The sequence below is a fragment of the Cyprinus carpio genome, chromosome A13 (genome assembly GCF_018340385.1).
Source record: "Cyprinus carpio isolate SPL01 chromosome A13, ASM1834038v1, whole genome shotgun sequence".
In the NCBI taxonomy this organism is placed as follows: domain Eukaryota; kingdom Metazoa; phylum Chordata; class Actinopteri; order Cypriniformes; family Cyprinidae; genus Cyprinus; species Cyprinus carpio.
Genome location: NC_056584.1, coordinates 11,977,610 through 11,998,491, shown reverse-complemented (window position 1 = coordinate 11,998,491; position 20,882 = coordinate 11,977,610). Strand labels below are relative to the sequence as shown.

The window sequence follows — 20,882 nt, the reverse complement described above, 5'->3', positions numbered from 1 at the left end:
TTCTACAGTTACTCAAACATTAAATGGAAGTCTATTAATATTAAGTATAACAGCACAAAGGTGGCAGTCAGAAAGATGAGTCATTTATTAATTGAACAACAGTTGCATGTTACATGTCATGTAGCTCTCCTATCAGTGCATCGCTTAAAATGACTTCTGGTTGTTATTTTAATATAATTGTTGATAAAAACCTATAGTTATTTGCCAATAATGTTCTATTTTTTTATTTTTTTTTTTATTTTTTTTTTAATCTTTCAGAAAGCCCTTGTGTACTTTAGCACAACATCTTCAAAGCCTTTCTCCTTCTATTCCCAAATTATTTCTGGGAGCACATTAGCATGTGTCTGAACTATGGCACTGCATACCTCCCCATCACTCTAATACATACATACACACAAGGGGGGAAAGAGGGGCCGCGGGGCACACACATGGGTCTTTTCTCTCTCTCTCTCTCTCTCTTTCTCTTTACTATCTCACTCTCTCAGGCTGGGGCACAGGGGACTTCTCTTAAACTCCAGCAGGAGGAACACCTGTTCATTTGCCCCCTGAAGACATGAGCTCAGTATTGCTCTGTCAATCTCTCAGCATCCTGGCTGTTGAACACATGGCAGCAGCTAACCATTCACTGACTTATTGGGAATGGAATGACTGGGTAAAAACGTGAGAAGTTTAGACATGCTTTACAATTGAAAAGATACAGTAGTGTAAAAACCAGTTTGATACAAAAGGGAAGTGTTTTTCATATAACCTAAAAATGCATTTCATACAAGTAAATTTATTTGGGTTATATTCGAGCCAAAATGTTTAATCTGACTAAATCATCTTGTCAAGTTAGTTTATAGTAGTTTAGCAGATAATGGACTAGACTGAATAGAAATATATCCTTGAGGTAACAAGTAAAGTTTGCTTCTTTAAAAAAATAAATAAATAAATATCCACACACATATATATATATATATAGTTTTTTTTTTTTTAGGAAAAATAGTAACCTTCACTTGTTACCTCATGGATATATTTCTATATATAGAACTGAAATGAGGACTACCCCACTTCTCTCCCCCAGTTTCTTGTCTTAAAAAAAGTCCATAAATCAAATAAAAATATGGTAGACTCCCAACAATTACAAAATCACTTCTCAGAAAGCCAAAGTTAGTTTTGATAAAATGATAAGAACACCTAAAAACCAACCATATTAGTGTTCTTTCCAAATTTCCCAATAATAATATGAAATGCAATGCCATTTGAGGATTTCGACATCATGATCTCCGACTGCAAATGATTTGCTTTGGAGAGAAGATCTTTATGAAAACTTCAGCTGAATTACAGCAGAAGGACACAGGGGATTCTATTGCACATTTAATGTAATATGAATTGCATAGCAGAAACAGACCATTTAAATGAATGCAACATCTGAGTAGCACAAAGTGGGTGTACTTCATTTGCTATAATTGCATGCATTTGCCTCCATAATTCCCTGAATTGGTCATGCCATGTGTGGATCCAGCTGTTTTAATCACTCTCATTTGTTTAATTTGTTTGTCATATCTCTGGTCTGCACATCCTCTCATGCATACAGAACAGTGTTCAAAAGCAGCACTCGATTCATGCAGTGGAATGCATAGATAGAATGCTCTTTGGCAAATGCTATAACCTGTTAATTTCATAATGTTTGTCTTACAACATACCAACAGTATGTTTACATTTGCAAATGACTTGCTTGCCAGTTCACAATGCTCAGCATCATTAAATAAGCACAGCTCAACTGTATCATACCAGTAGCAGTTTTGTGCCGTGCAGCCATGAAAATTCCAAAAATATGACTTTGAATGTTTTATTTTGTTGTATCATTTACTGTCATTTGATTGTAGTTATAAAATATATGGTATAACCTCAATATCCTCATGTGATTATTCAGACAGACATATGAATGCACACAAAATACACACACACGGACAGTTGCATCACGAAGAGAATTTGTGCTGACACAAGATAAGATAAGAGAAATATGTTCTCATAAAACATCTTAATGTTACTTTTGACAAAGTTAAATGTTTTTTTTTTTTTTTTTTTTTTTAAACCCATCACCAATTATGATTTGGCCTCAGAGGTTTTCTCGATGCTCAAAGTGCAACTTCTGAACTTCTGTGACAGTCGGCTTTGAAGGGGTGAGAGGTTATAGCCTTTAGTGATACTCAAATAAACACTCTTGAAGTATTGTTCCACACAATGGACCTTTCAGCAGCCTCATGCCCCCGACAATTTCTACTCCAGCCGTCGCAGGCAACATGCACATCTGCAGATCTATATATCAACGTGGATTGCACACCCTAACATTCCACAGAGCGCAGCGCCAGCAGTGATTTGTGCTCTTCTCTCCTACTTTTTTTATTATTAAATTTTGCATCTGTAATCTGAATGTCCTCTTGACTAAAAGCACAGACTTTTAAATCAATCTCGCAACCCGTCTGTAAACCTGAAGCGCATTATGGGCCTTATTGATGTTACAATGGCATCCCCTCACCTTCATGTGCTCTCTCCACACAGATGGGCAATCTTGCAGCCAGAGATGCTTAAAAGTGTTTAATAAATGTAAAACAACCTATATAGTGTTGAAGAAAGAGGCATAAAGAAGAACCAGCTGTCTGACCGTGGCAAGAGACCTTACAGAGTATCCAGGCCCATAAAGATGATGCCTAATACAGGCCAACACGTGGCCCTTACTGATATGCAATACAAAGTCCTGTTGTATATTGGACAGTTTATGGGCTAAAACATCATTCCTCTGGAAAAGTGGACTGAGGCCATACGTTACTCTAGGCTAATTTATGACTTGATGGATTTTTTTCCTTTATATAGTCTATCAGAGGAGAACAATAAAAGGAAGCAGGTGAGGTTGGAATGTAGAGCCTTTCATGTTTTTATCCCACTCCAGAGGCACACAGGCGTATTATGGTCTTAGAAAGTAATACATGAAAGTGTCTAACAAATTGTCAAATTAAGGATTGGTGTCATGACCCCTGATGGTGTCTCTTTACAGCCTTGAGACTTTTCCACCCCACGAGATTCTTTAGAACTGAACAGTGCAAAATTGAGAACTAAATTTATGGAAGGGAGAGGAAAAAATCTATTCTTTCCTATCTATCTTTATTTTGTCTGTTTTTGCTCCACCAATGAAAGTAGTTCCTAACAAAGCCACAACAGTGCAACAACAGTAGTGGTGTTTTTAATTATTACTACTATTATTTTGGCGCTTGGGATATCACATGGGATAGTTAGAAAGTTGACAAGAAGTAAAGTGGAGATAGGATTGGAAAGGATCACAAGACAAAATTCGAACATGCGATGTCTGAAGTGCAACAACATTTTTAAAACTAAAGGTTCTTAATTTGCATCTATTGATCCATGAAGAACCTTTAATATCCATGGGACCTTTCCATTGCACAAAAAGTTCTTTATAGTGGAAAAAGGTTTGGAGTATTTAAATATTCTTCACAGTAAAAAAAGAAGAAGAAAAAAAAAGGTTTTAAGAGCGTTTCACTGAAATTTCTTTGGAGAAGCAAAAATGGTTCTGCTATGGTATTGCTGTTAAAACACCCTTTTTGGAAGCTTTATTTCCAAGAGTGTAAGCTGCATGTTGAAGTGCTTCCCACAAGGCTGACAGTTGTAGTGTTTTGTTCCTGAATGAGCAAATCGTTTGAGTAAATGATTCAGTGACTCATTCATAAAGACAGTCACTTCTTGCATTCCTGAATACATCTGTGTTTTTGAATGAATCGGTTGGGTGAATAATTCAATGACTCACCCATAAACACAGTAGTTTAGTTCTTGAATGAATTATAATTTTTGAATAAATCATTTCAGTGAATGATTCAATTGGCTCACTCGTTATAAAGATTTATCGCCACCTACTGGTATAACAATGTAACCCGAAGAAAGAGTAGCTGAAAAAAGTGCACCACTAATTCACAGATAGTCTGTCTGCAGTGCGTAAAAATAAACAACAGAGTGAAACAAACAAGTAGTGACTATGTAAATACATATATTAAACATTGTTTGATTGGTTCATGAAAAGACCATACAGCTATCTTCTCATTGAGATTTATCTGCTCTGGTTCCTCAGCTGTTTCCTGGTGTTTGCAGTGAGGCTTAACTCGAAATGGCATATGGAAGGGCCTCTCCTCAGTTTGAGCTGTCTTAAATGCATTTTATATGACCTAATATTTCACCACACCAGGCCCGTCTTCATCCTGAGATACACTCCAGATAAGAGTTATAATCTATGTGTGACGAATGTGCCAGACTCATGCCTCTGACTCTGGTATGTACACAATGCACTGAGGTTATGGCAGGCCGATGGGGATAAGGAGAGAGAAAGAGAATAAAATGTAAGAGCAGGTGTGTTTGCTTAAGATGTACCTGTCAGCTGGGATGACACACACGTCTGTACTCATTTAAATGAATCTCTTATCAGCACCTCAACGTCCCCACTCAAGAAACATTGACAGACGGTATGTTAACATGTTTGGTTGGTTTAGTTTTGTCAAGAGCCTCCAACAGACATTTATTGACTTTATTGAGTGGACATTATAAGAATCCCAGATAGCCTGAATAGGACTCCATTCAGTATTTCAGAGAGGTGATTCTGATCTTCCCTCTACATTTTATTTGTTTTCCACAATTTATGCAGCTCTTGTTAAATTGGATTCTCTGTTTCCATTCTGTTACCATTCTGAAGTAATTAACCTTCTGATGCATTAATTATATATATATTTATTTTATATTTCCATTCTGTTACTATATAGCCCTTTTTCATTCTTTTCCCCATTGCTATTGCTGATGTCTGACCTGCTTATAATTATTCTCATTAGCATTATAATATATTTACATACAAGCTGTTTATGCCTTTCCTGTTTCTTTCCTCACAACAAAAGGGAACCGAAGTACTCAAACTCTCATAAGCCTCGCAGTCATTCGAATCCCAGGAACAGGGCCAGGCGCGCACTGATCAAATCCTGAGTTACCACGGCAACAGAGGAGGAGTTTGCACTTCGACCCGTGAGCACATCGGCGGAAATGAGGAACTAGGAAGTCGAGTGCACGGCTGATTTGGAATACCGCACATTTGTTTAAGATGCGTTAGTGTCGTCTACAGCAATTTATTAATTTTCATCCAGCACAGATGCAGAGAATTAATACCGATTGGCATAAGCGGTCATCCCACATGCAGTGGCGTCGCTAGCTGTGCTCGAGAACGATGCTTCAGAGGTAAATATCAGAGCCTTGTGCTGTATGACTGTTTGACAGCAGTAGTAACTGGGGGTAATAAAACTTGGTGTTTCTAGTTGAATTAAATAAAACCGCTTAAAATAAAAACTTTTTTATAAAGTAACTTACTGGGTGAGTTTAACCCACGATCACCCTCCTGAGGTAAATGTTTTGAAATATAAAGGATTAACAGAACAGAATAAATAAATCAATGAAATTAATAATAATAATACAATAAATATAATGAAAAAAATAATAATATAATAAATATATAATAAAAACGTTCTGGTCTCGATTATAAATTTACTGTTAAATGACAGAGCTGGTATTTATTTGAATCACCAGGTTCTCTTATTTGATATACATATTTCTAATTTTATATGCAGTATAAACCTCGCACCTTTTCATCTACATTAAAAAATATATATATATATTAGTGCCATGGTGTATAAGTTACATGGTTCAATTTCTTTTCTTTTTGAATGACAATGTTTCGTATATGTTTACCATTTTGAATTAAACATTTTAAAATTAAATTAGGGTGATGGAACATAGATAATATTTTGGACAGTTTGATTACCGTGATAAATTCATGGACTTTTTTTTTTATTATTTACAGCCCATCCCAGTAGTATAGGCTGTAACAACAGCAATATATGTATTTGACATGAATTTACACCATTTATACATGTTAAACTCCTTTAAATTTCAATCAGTATATGTATTATATGTAAATAATATAAGTTTGAGAGATACAGTCATGGCCAAAAGTTTTGGCAGTGACATAAATTTTGTGTTTTGCGAAGTTTGCTGCTTCAGTATTTGTAGATTATCTTTCCATGTTTCCATTGTATACTGAAAAACAATGATAATTATATTTTTTTTTAAGTTTTAAAGGCTTTTATTGGGGAAAAAAAAAAGAATCAATATTTGCAGTGTTGACCCTTGTTCTTCATAACCTCTGCAATTCACTCTGGCATGCTGGATATTAGCTTCTGGGCCGAATCCTGACTGATGGCGATCCATTCTTGCCTTATTAGTTCTCGGGAGTTGATCACAATTTGTGGGCTTCTGCTTGTCTACTCACCTTTTGAGGACTGACCACAGGTTCTCTATGGGATTGAGATCCGGGGAGTTGCCTGGCCACAGATCCAATATTTCAAAGTAATGATCTTCGAGCCACTTCTTTATCACTCTTGCTTTGTGACATGGTGCTCCATCATGCTGGAAAATGCAGGGATCATCACAGAATTGCTCATGGATTGTTGGAAGAAGTCGCTCTTGCAGGACGTTTTGATACCATTCTTTATTCACGGCAGTGTTTTTGGGCAGAATTATGAGAGAGCCCACTCCCTTGGTTGAAAAGCAACCCCACACATGGATGCTACACTGTTGGCACGTCACAGGACTCATGGTAGCGTTCACCTTTTCTTCTCCGAACAGTCGATTTTCCAGATGTCCTAAACTGTCTTATCCTTGTACTTCCTGCAGAATTTCAGTCTGTCCTTAACATTTGTCTTGAAGAGAAGTGGATTCTCTACTGCCCTTCTTGACACCAGGCCGTTGTCCAAAAGTCTTGGCCTCACTGTGCGTGCAGATGTTCTCACACCAACCTGCTGCCATTTCTGAGCAAGCTCTGCACTGCTGGTACACGATTCTGTAGCTGACTCCTTGGGAGGAGACGGTCCTGCTGCTTGCTGGATGCTCTGGGACGTCCTGAAGACTTCTTCAATACAGTCGAACTTCTCTCCTTGAAGTTCTTGATGATCCTGTAAATGGTTCTTTCAGGTGCAATATTCTTTGTAGCAATATCTTTGCATGTGAATCCATTCTGATGCAAAGCAATGATGGCTGTACATGTTTCTTTGGAGGTAACCATTGTTAACAAGAACACAATGATTGGAAGTGCTGCTTCTCTCCTTTTGTAGAAATTCGTCTGCTCTTACTATCTAATTAGTATGACAGTGATTTCACCTGACTAGTACTCATTCACACTTTCCTCGTACTGCTGATATGATTAGTCCATTAATGTTAGCTGGTCATTTTGTGCCATTTTTTTTTGGCCAATGAAGCTTTTAGCAATTATTTAAAATGCATCTGATCACTCTACACAATAATCTAGAAACAATGTGAATAAACACCACAACAGCTTTAGCAGCAAACTTTGCAGAACACAAAATTTGTCACTGCCAAAACTTTTTGCCATGACTGTATAGTAGCCAAAAAAACAACAAAAAAAAAAAAAACATCAACAAACACATACAGACTCTCTGGTCTCCATAATAAAACTTGTCAGAAAGAAAAAAATTTGGGGGGGGCAAGTCTTTTTTTTTTTTTTTTTTTTTTTTTTTTACCTTTTTGAGATTAATGATTTTTAAAGCCACTCATTTAAGTTACAATTGCAATGAGTCATTTGTAATATGAATTTAAGTTTTAATATTATTTTTCTGAGACTGTTTTTTTTTTTTCTTTGGTTTAGGTGACCTGAGTTGGAACGGAGTGAATGTGTGGAGTGTTTGCAGAGTGTAACAACATCATTACCTCCTCTATTAATAGTCGTGGCTTTTGAAATGACAAATATGTTCTTCCCACGCTTTTAAACATAACTTTCCATTTTTATCTACTCTTGGTCATTCATTTCCTGTGATTAGAAGCTAAACGAATTGCCAAGGCCAAATTGAAGTAATATACGTATCATTTCATACACCAAAATCCATAATTTTACGCCTGAAGTCATCATGTCATTGGGCGAACAGTCACAGAAGTGGTTTCCAACTCACGTCCAAGCCACTGTTCTTCAAGCCACAGACCTGCAACCAAAGGGCAAGAATGGCACCAACGATGCCTACACCATCATCCAGCTTGGCAAAGAGAAGTACTCCACATCGGTGGCGGAGAAGACCCTCAGCCCAGTGTGGAGAGAAGAGGCTTCATTTGAACTGCCAGGGCTGCTGATGGAGAGCAATCCAGAGGTTTATGAGCTGTGCCTCACAGTCATGCACAGGTCCCTGGTTGGATTGGATAAATTTCTGGGCCAAAAAATCATCAACTTAAATGAAATATTTGACAACAAGGAACGGCGAAAAACTGAGTAAGTGAGTTAAATACTTAATTCTTTTTTGATCTTTTAAGGAGCTGTCAAAAGTTTTGTAAATTATACAAATGTAGCATTCTTTCAAATAAGCAGAAGTGCAACTTAAAAGAGGTACCTGACACTAAATGTCTTCTCCTCTTCTGGTATTACAGTTGAGAAATGTTGTTTAATTTGTATTTATGCAATCCTTATGAATCTTTTGAAATCACGGGCCTTTCTTTTCTCTCACCCCCTCTCTCTCTCATTTTTTAAACTAGAATGTTTGATTATTTAAGAGCAGACATCGCTCTGACATAGCCTACAGACCCCAGTGTTTTATGCTTGTCAGCATTTCAAAGCCAAGTCAGCTAATAGTACTCAAACTATAACATAATTAAAGGTTTTGTAACGACCTGGGCTATTTATAACTTCTGTAACAATCAGTGATGCATTTGAAGTAATCTTCTGACGTAATCCTGTCTTTGTTTTTAAAACCTGTTTTCTGAGTTTTAAATGTCTATGGACATGCTATTGCTGTGCATTGCTATAGAAGGGCAGCCATCTCGTGCAGGCCAGTTTTGTTCTGGTATGAAACTCAGATAAAGGCCTTTTGCCTCCATGCAGTTTGAGTCACAATCCTGTTGTAGATGAACAGGTCTAGTGAGGATGATTGTCCTGCTTGCTATTATATTTTCCTCTCTGTTTGTCAGGCCCTGGTGACTAAACAGGTATGTTTGCCTCAAGGAAACGGCATCATTTTGTGTTCTTCTGTCTTCTGACGTCCTCTAATTTTGTTGTCAGATGTGGCATAGGCTACTTTCTGTAACTAACTGTCAAGACTGCTCATAAGAGGGTCTTATTTTCTTATTTAGCTTTTTTGAGCATGTACAGACAATAGGTTATTTGAGTATTACAAGAGAAACAGGTATGGCTGGCTGAAGTAGAAAAGGCATTTCCAGTGTCTTGCATACCTGATGTTACTGAATGTGACAAATGACAGAACTCAGTTACAGAAATGTAGTTTTTAGAATACTGATATTTGCTTTTTATTTACATGTAAGTTTTGCACTGGAGTTTTACTGTCCTGTAATAATACACAATATATGTGACCCCAGATCACAAAACCAGTCTTAAGTGTCAACTGTCAATATTTACGGTAGGAGATTTACAAAATATCTTCATGGAACATGATCTTTACTTAATATTCTAATGATTTTTGGTATAAAAGAAAAATCAATCATTTTGACCCATACAGTGTATTTTTGGCTATTGCTAGAAACATACCCATGCAACTTAAGACTGGTTTTGTGGTCCAGGGTCACATATCGGTATCATATCAGTTATAGGCAGATACTACATCTATAGTCTATTTCAGTGTGCATGAAAATAATTATGGGCTTATTGGTATTTGCTAGAATATTATTATCGATGCATCCTTACTCTTCCTCCAAGCTTATCACTGGCAAATATGTCACACTTGTGACACAAATCACTCTTCCAACCTTGCATCCCCTGGAAAGTCTCTCAGGGTAAGGAGTCCCCATTGAATCTGTTCTTGCAAGTGTTTCCTCTAACTGACGCAAGGGTACAAGAGTCCGTTTCGACATTGGAGTCGACAGGCCCTAATTATCGCACACCTGTGTTTGTTGATTGTACGGTGGTTCCCAGCGGCCCTCGCAGAGTGGGAGTATTGCGGTTCCAGGCAGAGGAAGATTTACCTTGGCCTTGACTCCCATGTGAAGAACAGGGGCTGGCTGGCTCTCCACATGCCCAGATCAGAGCTCCCTCACTGGGCCTGAGACCAGGTAAACCTTCTTCCCTCGGATCTACAAGCTCCCCAGTGTGTGGATGGTCTTGGAAAGAAACATAATCACCGTTCACTAGCTGTGCCATGATGGAAGAAGAGCACTCAGCAAGATGGCAGCCTGTGACGACCCCAGAGGGGAGCGTGTTCCGATACTGAAGGAGTGTTTGCATGAAAGAACTGCGTCTAGGTCGGAGGTGTTGAACTGCATTTCTAGAAGGCTGGTTTGTGAGTTTTTAATCAGTGGTCAGTTCAGAGGTCAAGAAAGGGCCCGATTGATGTTTTTACAAACAATTATGAATCACACTCTACTCAGTTTATCAGGTTTTAATAAAGTCATTTTTAATGTATATCGTCATAAGTGTTTTTTTTTTTTTTTTTTTTTAGTGTATTTGGAAGGACTATGCTGAATAGTCACCTTTAAAATGTATCATTCAAGATCTTTCTTTGTCATTTGGATAGGGTTGCCATACAGATACATACAGATAAGCCAATAATTATTTTCATGTGAGGGCAGTATCAAAATTTTATACCATTCAGTCTTAATAAATTGCAAAACATTCAAATCAGTCAATTTAAACACTACAAGTGAGTTCAGAGATCACACATTTATAATGAGCTGTATGAAAAAATAGATACTCATTTTGAGATTTGCTAAATATTACATTATTAAATGTGTGTTTTTTAAATCTTTTTTGTTTGTTTGTTTGTTTTTGTTTTTTTGTTATACTATTCAAAGGAACAATACAAAATACAGAATGATTACAACTTTCCCACCTTAACATATATAATCATTTAAAATAATAAGCAAATAAAAAAATATAAACAAGTATAATAATAGTAATAATTATAACAATAGCAATACATTTACATGAAAAATTACTTAAATTATACAGTTAATCAGTACATTATGTGTTATTGTTTATTATAGTTTTCAGTAATATTTAGAATTTTTTATGTTTATATTTCCCCTTTCATCTTAATTTGAAAGTTTTACCAATTTTTTATGTGCTTTGTCATTTTTATTTTTGTACTGTTATTTTTAAATGTATCTATGGTTTTTATTTACTTGCACAATAAATATGCAGTATTGGATAATATTTACTGACATTAATAAAAATAAAAATCTGTAATTAAAAATATCTTTTGGAAATAGGGGTTTCCACATACATTTGGCTATGCTGGTGTAAAATGATGTATGGCATCCTCTCACTTAAAAACTTTGGCCCTGTATTAAATAAAAGTCTCTGTCTAGTATTGTACCTATACCTTAAGTGTTCATGACCATCATTTCTAAATGAATGATTCTGCTCCAAGTGTCTTGAATTGCAGGAGCATCAATATTCAGCCACTCTTGAGATTCATGTGCCTCTGCTGAAATATGGTCCATTTCATAATCTCCAAATACCGGTGTGAGCATCAAAGAACAAAGGCCAGATTTGTGTAAATGCCACCTCCTTTTCACACAGTTACAGCATCAATCACATTACTTCCAGCAGAAAAAAGAGCAAGAGGTTAAATAAACAGGAGCCGGGGAATGGCCTAGATAGGGGCGTATTACTTCACATTCTTTATGTGGCCCAAACCTTTGCAGTTACCAGGAAATTATGTTTATCCCTACTATAATATGCGTTCTCAGGAAGGGGGAAGGCTTTCAAATGGACTAAATGGACTATGCTGTGGATTTGTGTGCAGTGAAATTGGGTTTCTGGCCAGACAAACACTTTGCCCCCATGTTGTTTTTGTATGAATTATACATACAGCAAAGCCTGAAAGAGAGTCTTCCCACCAGGGGGGTTTCACAGAAAAGGAGAAGTGAAAGAGTGTGCGGTTTTCTCCTGTTTGTTTTTATCAAGCAGTGAAAGTACACTGGAACATCTGCAAATTACTGGTGCATGTACCACTAGCCTAGCTGTTTTTAATAACACCTAAGAGGCCAACCACGCTTGTGACACAACAGCCAAAGATGTGTAGCGGCTGTGGTTGGAACTTAAATACGCTTTGATTTTTACCAACTTTTCCAACAGGGTTTTATTTTTTACTTAACTAATCAAAAATAAATAAATAAATCTAGATAAACTGGTAAACTTGACACGGTAATTGTGTTTTGGATGATTAGTTGAGTTGTGTTAACTGGAAAATTGGAAACTGGTAATTATGTTGGATAAAAATGTTGTTGGATAATTCAAAATGCTTTCTGCTATTTTGACGTGGAAATAGTTATCTAAATAAATTAGTTAACATTTCCATAAATATTAGACGTATTTATCTAACAATAAATATGTAAAAATAAAAAAATCAAGCGTTCCATTATTTTATTTCTAAAACACAGTAAGTTAGCATCACCCTGGTTCCCTTTTTACACTGACTTTTGGATTTTTACGGATAATAAATTCTGTGATCAACAAAAGATGTGAGTAATCAATTAATCAATAAGTTGATTGAAAAATGAATTGTATCCCAGTCCTTTAAAGTGACATTAAGCATATGTACTCTGTCAGTTCAGTTGTGTATATATATTTTTTCTTCTTAACTTTATACCTGCCTTTCTGAATTTCTGACAGTTTTATTTTTGCTTTTTGTCTTATACTTGCTGTCTCTTTCTTGTCAGCTGGTACACGCTAGACTCCCGGCCAGGAAAGAAGAGGAAAGACCGAGGCAAGATTCAAGTTAGCATCCAGTTCATGCGGAACAACATGACAGCCAGCATGTTCGATTTGTCTATGAGAGACAAACCCAGATCGCCATTCTCCAAGCTCAAGGAAAAGATGAAGGGTCGCAAGCACGACGGTGTCTTTTCAGACACATCTTCCGCCATCCTTCCACGCTCAGGACAGAGCGAGACTGATTCTCTGCCAGACCAGCACCCGCACCCTCAGGCTGCACCTGAACCCAAGCCAAAACGCTCGCTGCTCACTGGGACGCAGAAACTTTCTGCTGCTCACTCCATGTCTGATCTGATAGGAACTCACTTCAGGCCCAAACTCGACTCCATGAACTCTATTGAAGAGAAAGGTGAGGACCTACATGGTCTGTTTAAGTAGTTCACTGTAAAAAAAGTGCTCAGTACTGCATTATAATTTAGTCTTTTATGTTTTATTTTACTGTGTGGTTTTAGCAGCGATGAGTATAGAGTGTTGCAGTGATGACATATTTTTATGGGTAAACCTGGAAGTTAGCATCACCCTGGTTCTCTGAATTAAAGTCCAGTAGGATTTTTCCCCTGGCTTTTGGATTACTGCTGAAAATAAACTCTGTGTCCAAATATTTTGTTCATCTTGATGATCTTCACAAATTAACCAAAAAAGCCAGAAGTAAAAACATAGGCCATAATCAAACTACACCACAGTTGCATGAATTCAGTGTAACCACCTTTAAGCTTCCGATAACACTTTCCGTGTTAGAATAGTTTTCAAGAACGTGATTGTAAACACAACAAGGCTTTAAAAGCTGACTAGTGAGCAGATGGGTTTAACTGTTTGAGAGATGATGTTTAATATCTGCAACAACCTCTTTAGTCCCATTTAGTCACTCAGTTAGTTAGCAAATAAAATCTTAGAGGTTATTATTGATGTATTTAATGTTGTAGAATAAAATGTGAAAAAATCTTGAGCTTGTGTTAAACACAGACATTATTTCAGTCAACCAAATCCAATTGACTTCAGGATGATGGAACCAGAAGCAGAAAAATAATTACTCGTCTCCGGGTTTGGCCTACAAAAATACCTCATCCCTGCAGCACTGTATGGAAAAGCACTAAAGAAAATGTTCTGTCCTTCTCATCCACAGGGGTCGCTGCATCTCACAGACACTCTCAGAGCGATGGATATGGTTGCCCAACCAGCGACGTTCCATGTGACCCCTTTTCCGACATCGGAGACAACATGCCCCAGAAATACGCCACTCTCCCACACAACCGCAATCCCTTCGAGGGAGATCAGGGGATACTGTGGGGGGCAGAGAAGAGAGAGAAGAAGCTTGGTCTTCTGGGCAGAGTGACTGGGAAGAAAGAAGGAAAGAAAACGGCCGCTGGAATGCGAATAGGAAGCTCTGGAGACCTGCGATCTCCAAACCCCTTTACAACTGAAACCAACCCTTTCCTATCACACTACAGATCCAGGTAAGACTAGCTTTTAGCCGTTTTGTTGTTGCCTTTTATATGTTGCAGCTAGTTTAAGCTTTCGTTACAGTTGAAATAAAATATATGTAAAATACTTATTTGGATAAATGTTTAAGTATTATATTTAATATTATAGTATGTACTTGATAGTATTATTCTTTCTTTTAAAATAAATGCTGAGGAATGTGTCTTCTGTTACTTCTGCTTGTCATTTCCAACCTCTGCTCTTTTGTCAGTAGAGTTAGATGAAGACAGTTGAGCACTTAATGTTTGTCAGAGAGTGTCTGTCATTAGGAAGACCTTATCAATGTCATTAGGCTCAATGAGATGAGATCTGAGTGAGAGATAGACCATTCAATTAACAATTCATTTGCCCGTAGCCTACCAGGCCATTCATCCTCTCCAGTTACTCTATCATCTTAGATCGCAGGTCTTCCAGGGGTCACAGTTTAGCTAAAAATACATTTAACAAGCCTAATTAATGTTGTCTAGTATATAACGATCTATGTGATCTTTGCACCGTTATACATTAACTGACTTTTGATAACCAGCGTCCTTAATGGATCCCATCCGTTCAAAATGTTTTGTCATTAAATGACTGAACCACTACTCATAACGGTACACCCATGTAAGCATAAAGTCAGTATATTATCTTGCAAGTTGCAGTGGTGTTAGATGGCTGTGGTATGGGTGGAAGAAATGTGTCAGCTGGTTGAATTTCCCAATTTCCTGTTATAATAAACAAGAAAATGCAACATCAGACTATCTATCTATCTATCTATATACAGTACAGGTCAAAAGTTTGGAAACATTACTATCTTTAATGTTTTTGAAAGAAGTTTCTTCTGCTCATCAAGCCTGCATTTATTTGATCAAAAACACAAAAAAAACAAATGTAATATTGTGATATATTATTACAATTTAAAATAATTGATTTTCAATTTATTATACTTTAAACCATCATTTATTTCTGTGATGCAAAGCTGAATTTTTAGGATCATTATCACATGATCCTTTAGAAATCATTCTAATATGATGATTCATTATCAAAGCTGGAAACAGTTCTGCTGCTTAATATTTTTTCATAACATGTGATACTTTTTTAGGATACTTTGATGAATAAAAAAAAAAGAAAAAGAAGAAGCCATGTTTTTAAAATAGAAATATTTTGTAACAACAATATACACTACGGGTCAGTAATTTGGGGTCAGTAATTTTTTTTTTTTTTTAAATAAAATAAATACTTTCAGCAAGGATGTGATAAATTGATAAAAAGTGATAGTAAAGAAGATTTATATTATTAGAAAATATTTTGAATAAATGCAGTTCTTTTTAACCATTTATTCATCAAATATATTAGCCAGCAGAACTGTTTCCAACACTCATAATAAATCAGAATATTAGAATATTATTCTAATATTAGAAGGATCATGTGATAGACTGGATGTCACATGTGACACTGAAGGCTGGAGTAATGATGCTGAAAATTCAGCTTTGCATCATAGGAGTAAATTATTTTTTAAAGTATATTCAAATAGAAAACTATTATTTTAAGTTGTAATAATATTTCACAATATTACTGTTTTTTTCTGTATTTTTGATCAAATAAATGCAGGCTTGATGAGCAGAAGAGACTTTTCAAAAACATTAAAAATAGTAATTTTAAAAAACAAATCACATATACACTATATAAAAAAACATATATGTGTGTGTGTGTGTGTGTGTATGTGTTGCAGATAAGCATTGTCAGTGGCTAACTTATTATTTACTATGTACATTTTTTATGAAAAAAAAAAACATAAATATATTTATGCCACTATATTGTCTAATATACATTATTACATTTTTACTATTCAAAAGTATGTTTGTTTGTTTTTTCAGAAAGAAATTATAATAGTCAGGACACATTCAGTTGATCAAAAGTGACAATAAAGACTTTTACAATGCTAAAATGCAAAGGATTTCTATTTTAAACAAATGCTGTTTTTTAAGACCTAATACTTATCAAAGAGTCCTGATGTATCAAATGTATCACAGTTTCCACAAAAATATTAAGCAGCACAACTGTTTTTAAAGTTGCTAAGAATAAGAAAGGTTTCTTGAGCAGAAAATCATCATATTAGAATGATTTGTGAAGGATCATGTGACACTGAAGACTGGAATAATGATGCTGAAAACTTAGCTTTACCATCAAAGGAATAATTACATTTTAAATTATATTGAAATAGAAAATAGTTCTTTTAAATTGTAGAAATGTTTGACAATATTAAACTGAATTTTTCATCAAATAAATGCAGCCTTGTTGAGCATAACGGACTATCTTCAAAAACTTTCCACCACAATTTTTTAAACGTTTAAATATATATATACCGTTACTGTGGTATACAATTGCTCATACTGCTCATATGATTTTGATCACACCGCCCACTGACTGAGTGCCGTAACTGGCTGCAATGCCTTTGTTGTGGTCAGTGACCTATTGTTGAGAAATGATAAGTAGACTTGCTGTTTGCGTGTGAGGGGGTGTCAAACCATTTCCTGACCCTCAGTCAGATAACTAAAAGTCAACTCAAAAAGAACTTTTGCTGGCAGGTAGCAGGTGCATTAAAGGTTGTGATGTGTTTCATGATAGTGTTTCTTGTTGTCGATCAAGAGTTCACCAATGTTAAATTGATTTGAATGTTAAATGAAGGGGTTTCCTGTAAGTTAAAAGTGAATTTTATGTATTTATTGAAGTAACAGTTTTGTCTCTTTTTTTTTTTTTCTGGTCTAACAGTGACAACATGAGAAAACCCACTAGCAATGAGGACCTTACGCAGAGATTCAAAACCTCTCCCGACAAGAAGCACGGCATGAAAAGTGCACATGTAAGTTAATTCAAAACAAATAGTGTACACTGTATGTCTTTTCTATTTTACACTATTGTTAAACATACAAAGCTGAATTACATGTGACCATGCAAAACTTTCCATTTCTATTCATTGCTTAACAAGGGTGTATTTTCACATAGTCACTGTCCAGTCTGTCCAGACAAATTTTGACCACATTTCTCATAAGTTTTCAAAACTTGCCCAAAGTTTTAATTGGTGATTTATTGCAGCCCTTTTATACATGAAAGTCATTGATGCTGATCTCTGACTGAGTATCACTTGTGGCGCTCAGCTTGGAGGGCCATTTATCTAATTAACAGCTGAAATGGGTGGTCATCGTCTTTGATCTGCATGTAATTTGAAGTAGTGTGATGTCATTAGTGCGCTTCCATTTCGTTAGCGAGCCATCTTGGACAGTATGTTCTCTCACTCAATAATTGGAAATCTAATCATTAATAATACACAATTTGTCACTGGTCTAATTTTACACTACAGGTCAAACCATGGTCAGCATTAAACATGGAAAGGGGCCCTCTCTCACTTTCGCATATTTATACTGATTGCGATCTTCATTGTGTCCAGTGCGGAGTAACACAACGTTTGCTTGTCTGCTGTGTGAGAATAGCCGCTGAAACTGGAGACGGGTTGCTGAAAATGGCTTTCCTCACCCATTTTTGAGGTTATGTTAACACTGCATCCGTGAAATAGTGTCTCTGGCACTCTAAGGCCTTAATTAAAGGATGGGGGGGTGGGGGGAGAGCCGGCCGAGGCATTTCAAAGGACTTGGAGTTTTAGATTTTCAACGCAAAAGCCCTCATTAGTGCCCATAATAAGACAACTGAAGAATGCCAAGTGGAAGTCTTATCTCTCCCACACTCCTGATTGCCTAAATCTGCTCATCAGCTGCTTGCCAGTTCATGGTCATTTCCTGGGCTCTTTTCCTGCCCCCGCTAGCTTGTGCCCTGGTGGTTTTGCTATTCATGCAGCATCTCTTTTTCTAAATCTTCCTTTGATTCACTGTTCGCTGTTCTGTATTTGCCAGAGTGTTGTTTTGGCTTGCGTTGTCTGTTGACCAGCATTACCAAACACTCAACTCAACAAGCACACCTAAAAGTGCATTTTATTGCATGCAAGTGGCATCAGCAAACAAACTTAGATTTATTTTAATTTTTTTTAAATGATGATGATTTTTAGAAGATGTATGAAGTCCGTTCCCTTCAAGTTCACTATATGTGTAGTTCATCACATTGACTAGGAAAATATTCCTCTACCAGAAACCAAAAAGCTTCCAAATGTGGTTTTGCCTTAATTTTGAACAATATATCTTTTTTAATAGATTCATTCAGCAAATGTTTTCCTTGGAAAGTGTACCTTTTTAACTGCACTTTTTTCATTTAAAATAAATGCTACTTGATTTTACATTTTGTTATGTAATGCAATGAAATTCACATATTTTAAATGCGATTTACGAGTCTAAATACTTTTTAAGGGCCATTGTATTTTTGCTTTAGTTTCTAGAATGGCAGTTTTATGGAGTCAAATTTGCTCTGCTGTTTCCTCGGGGAAAACGAAAAGGAATGTTTTGTTTTCATTATCGTAATCTTAGGAGGTGGATCATAATCAAAGTGTCACATGTATAAACAGCTGTCCGATATGGTGGATCAAGTTCAGACCCAGAAGCAGCTCAGACTCTGAAGGTTCAGGTTAAAAGTGTTGAGGCTTGTTCTTGCCAATATTATTTTCTTTAACATCTGCTTTTATATTTATTGTTATACATATAAACAGATAAATTCCAGGAGTTAAGATAGATAGATAGATAGATAGATAGATAGATAGATAGATAGATAGATAGATAGATAGATAGATAGATAGATAGATAGATAGATAGATAGATAGATAGATAGATAGATAGTAATTTGGATTGTTTGGTAATTGGATGAATTTCAGGTCTGTGTCCTGTTGATGTTGATTTTGGATGGCTTTTTTTTTTTTGTAATTAACTAAGCATCAGTAATTACTAATTAGGCATGACTGAGAATCATCCACTCATATTTTGACACCAATGAAATAAATATATGCTCTCCAAGAGATTATATCAACTGACCGCATTTAGTGCTTGTTTTCACCTTGGCAGCAAAAAGTGTGAATTTGTCAAACACTTGATATCAGATGAGCAAATGTTTCTAAATTGCCTGTTTCCTCAATATCATTGTGAAGTCAGACGCAGACACTTCTCATGTCAACACATAATCGCTCTGCTTGAGAGAACTGATGCTTGAGCATTTAGAGCAATACTTTAAATAAAAGCATAAGTGAGCTCTGAAGGCAGCATTAAATAATATGGTTATTTCAATCTTGTCTCCTAAAATATTTTGCCCCTATAAAATTTGAATGTTTTTTTACAAGTTTACTTTGGCATCCCAAAGATATTAGTCCAGGTACTACTGTATGTAGCATTATTGTTTATCCACATACACATTGAACAGTATTTTAATGAGCATGTTGTCATTTTTCATATTGGAAATTGTAAGTATCAAATTATTGTTCAAAAGAAGCACAGTTTATTTTTTGAATTCTCAGCATGTTATGGGCAATTAAAATAAGTAGATATTTGACAACATTTGTCATGTATTCTTCCTCACGTATAGGAGTCTGAACATCTGCAGATGAATATGGCGGCCTACAGCAATCTCTCCTTTGAGGAAGTTGTGCAAGAACTCATCAAGCAGAAAGATGTGGTGAGAAAGAAAGATGCTCATATTCGGGAGCTGGAGGACTACATTGATAACCTGCTGGTCAGGGTAATGGAAGAGACACCCAGCATCCTGAGAACACCCTATGAGCCCAAGAGAAAAGCCGGGAAGATCTCGAAAAAGTAAAGGATCACAAAAGCATGCTGGCATAACTTAAGTTTTCTGGCAAAATATATATCGCTTGTAAAAGGACACTGGAATGTTGGTTCTGACAGAACACAAGAATATTTGTTCAGACGCGAACTGATTTCATGCCATAAAGATACTCTTAGGTTTTCAAGAACAGCGGATATATTGTGAAGAAAGATGGGCAGTAAATGTGGTGATGCCAAATCCCCTTTTAGATTTTTCCTTTACTTTATTTTTTTTTTAAATAATATTTTGAGCTGTTGACTAGTACTTGTCAGTGAAAAATTTGTGAAAATATTCTCAAGCAGCCATTCATAGTTTAAAGCAGTGTTCTTGCGCGAAGAGACCAATGTTATGTTTTTACCGAAAATAACTGTGTTTAAGTTGACTTTTTCTTTGGATTCAGTCAGTATAACAGAATTGAGCACTTAATACTCTCACTGTGTTTTGCGATGCTCACTGGGGTGGATTGTCCATATGAGGCCTTTAATTTGCTGTAACTGAATTCAAAAGCTGTACCAGATCAATTTAAAGTGAAGTGACATGTGGCCAAGTATGGTGACGCATACTCAGAATTTGTGCTCTGCATTTAACCCATCCAAGTGTATACACACTCACACACCTGGAGCAGTGGGCAGCCATATTGTGCGGCGCCCAGGGAGCATTGTGGGTTCAGTGCCTTGCTCAAGGGTCTCACCTCACTTGTGGTATTGAGGGTGGAAGAGAGTGCTCCCCCCACCTACAATCCCTGCAGGACCTGAGACTCCAACCCACAACCTTCGGGTTACAAATCCGACTCTGTATCCTTTAGGCCACGACTGCCCCACAAAGTGATTGATGGTACCACAGGACATAGAAGTGAATGTTT

The 20,882-nt window shown here is 36.4% G+C and overlaps 1 protein-coding gene across 1 annotated transcript; it reads left to right on the top strand.

Annotated features, from left to right (window-relative positions):
- The first annotated feature begins 4,995 nt into the window (after nucleotides 1-4,995).
- LOC109078800 (rab11 family-interacting protein 2-like) lies at nucleotides 4,996-20,276 on the top strand. The gene is made up of 6 exons (XM_042768821.1): nucleotides 4,996-5,265; nucleotides 7,745-8,356; nucleotides 12,754-13,157; nucleotides 13,932-14,262; nucleotides 17,039-17,129; nucleotides 19,781-20,276. The coding sequence occupies exons 2-6, from the start codon at nucleotides 8,004-8,006 to the stop codon at nucleotides 20,009-20,011; spliced, it is 1,410 nt and encodes a 469-aa protein (XP_042624755.1). The 5' UTR covers nucleotides 4,996-5,265; nucleotides 7,745-8,003; the 3' UTR covers nucleotides 20,012-20,276.
- Nucleotides 20,277-20,882: the final 606 nt, after the last annotated feature.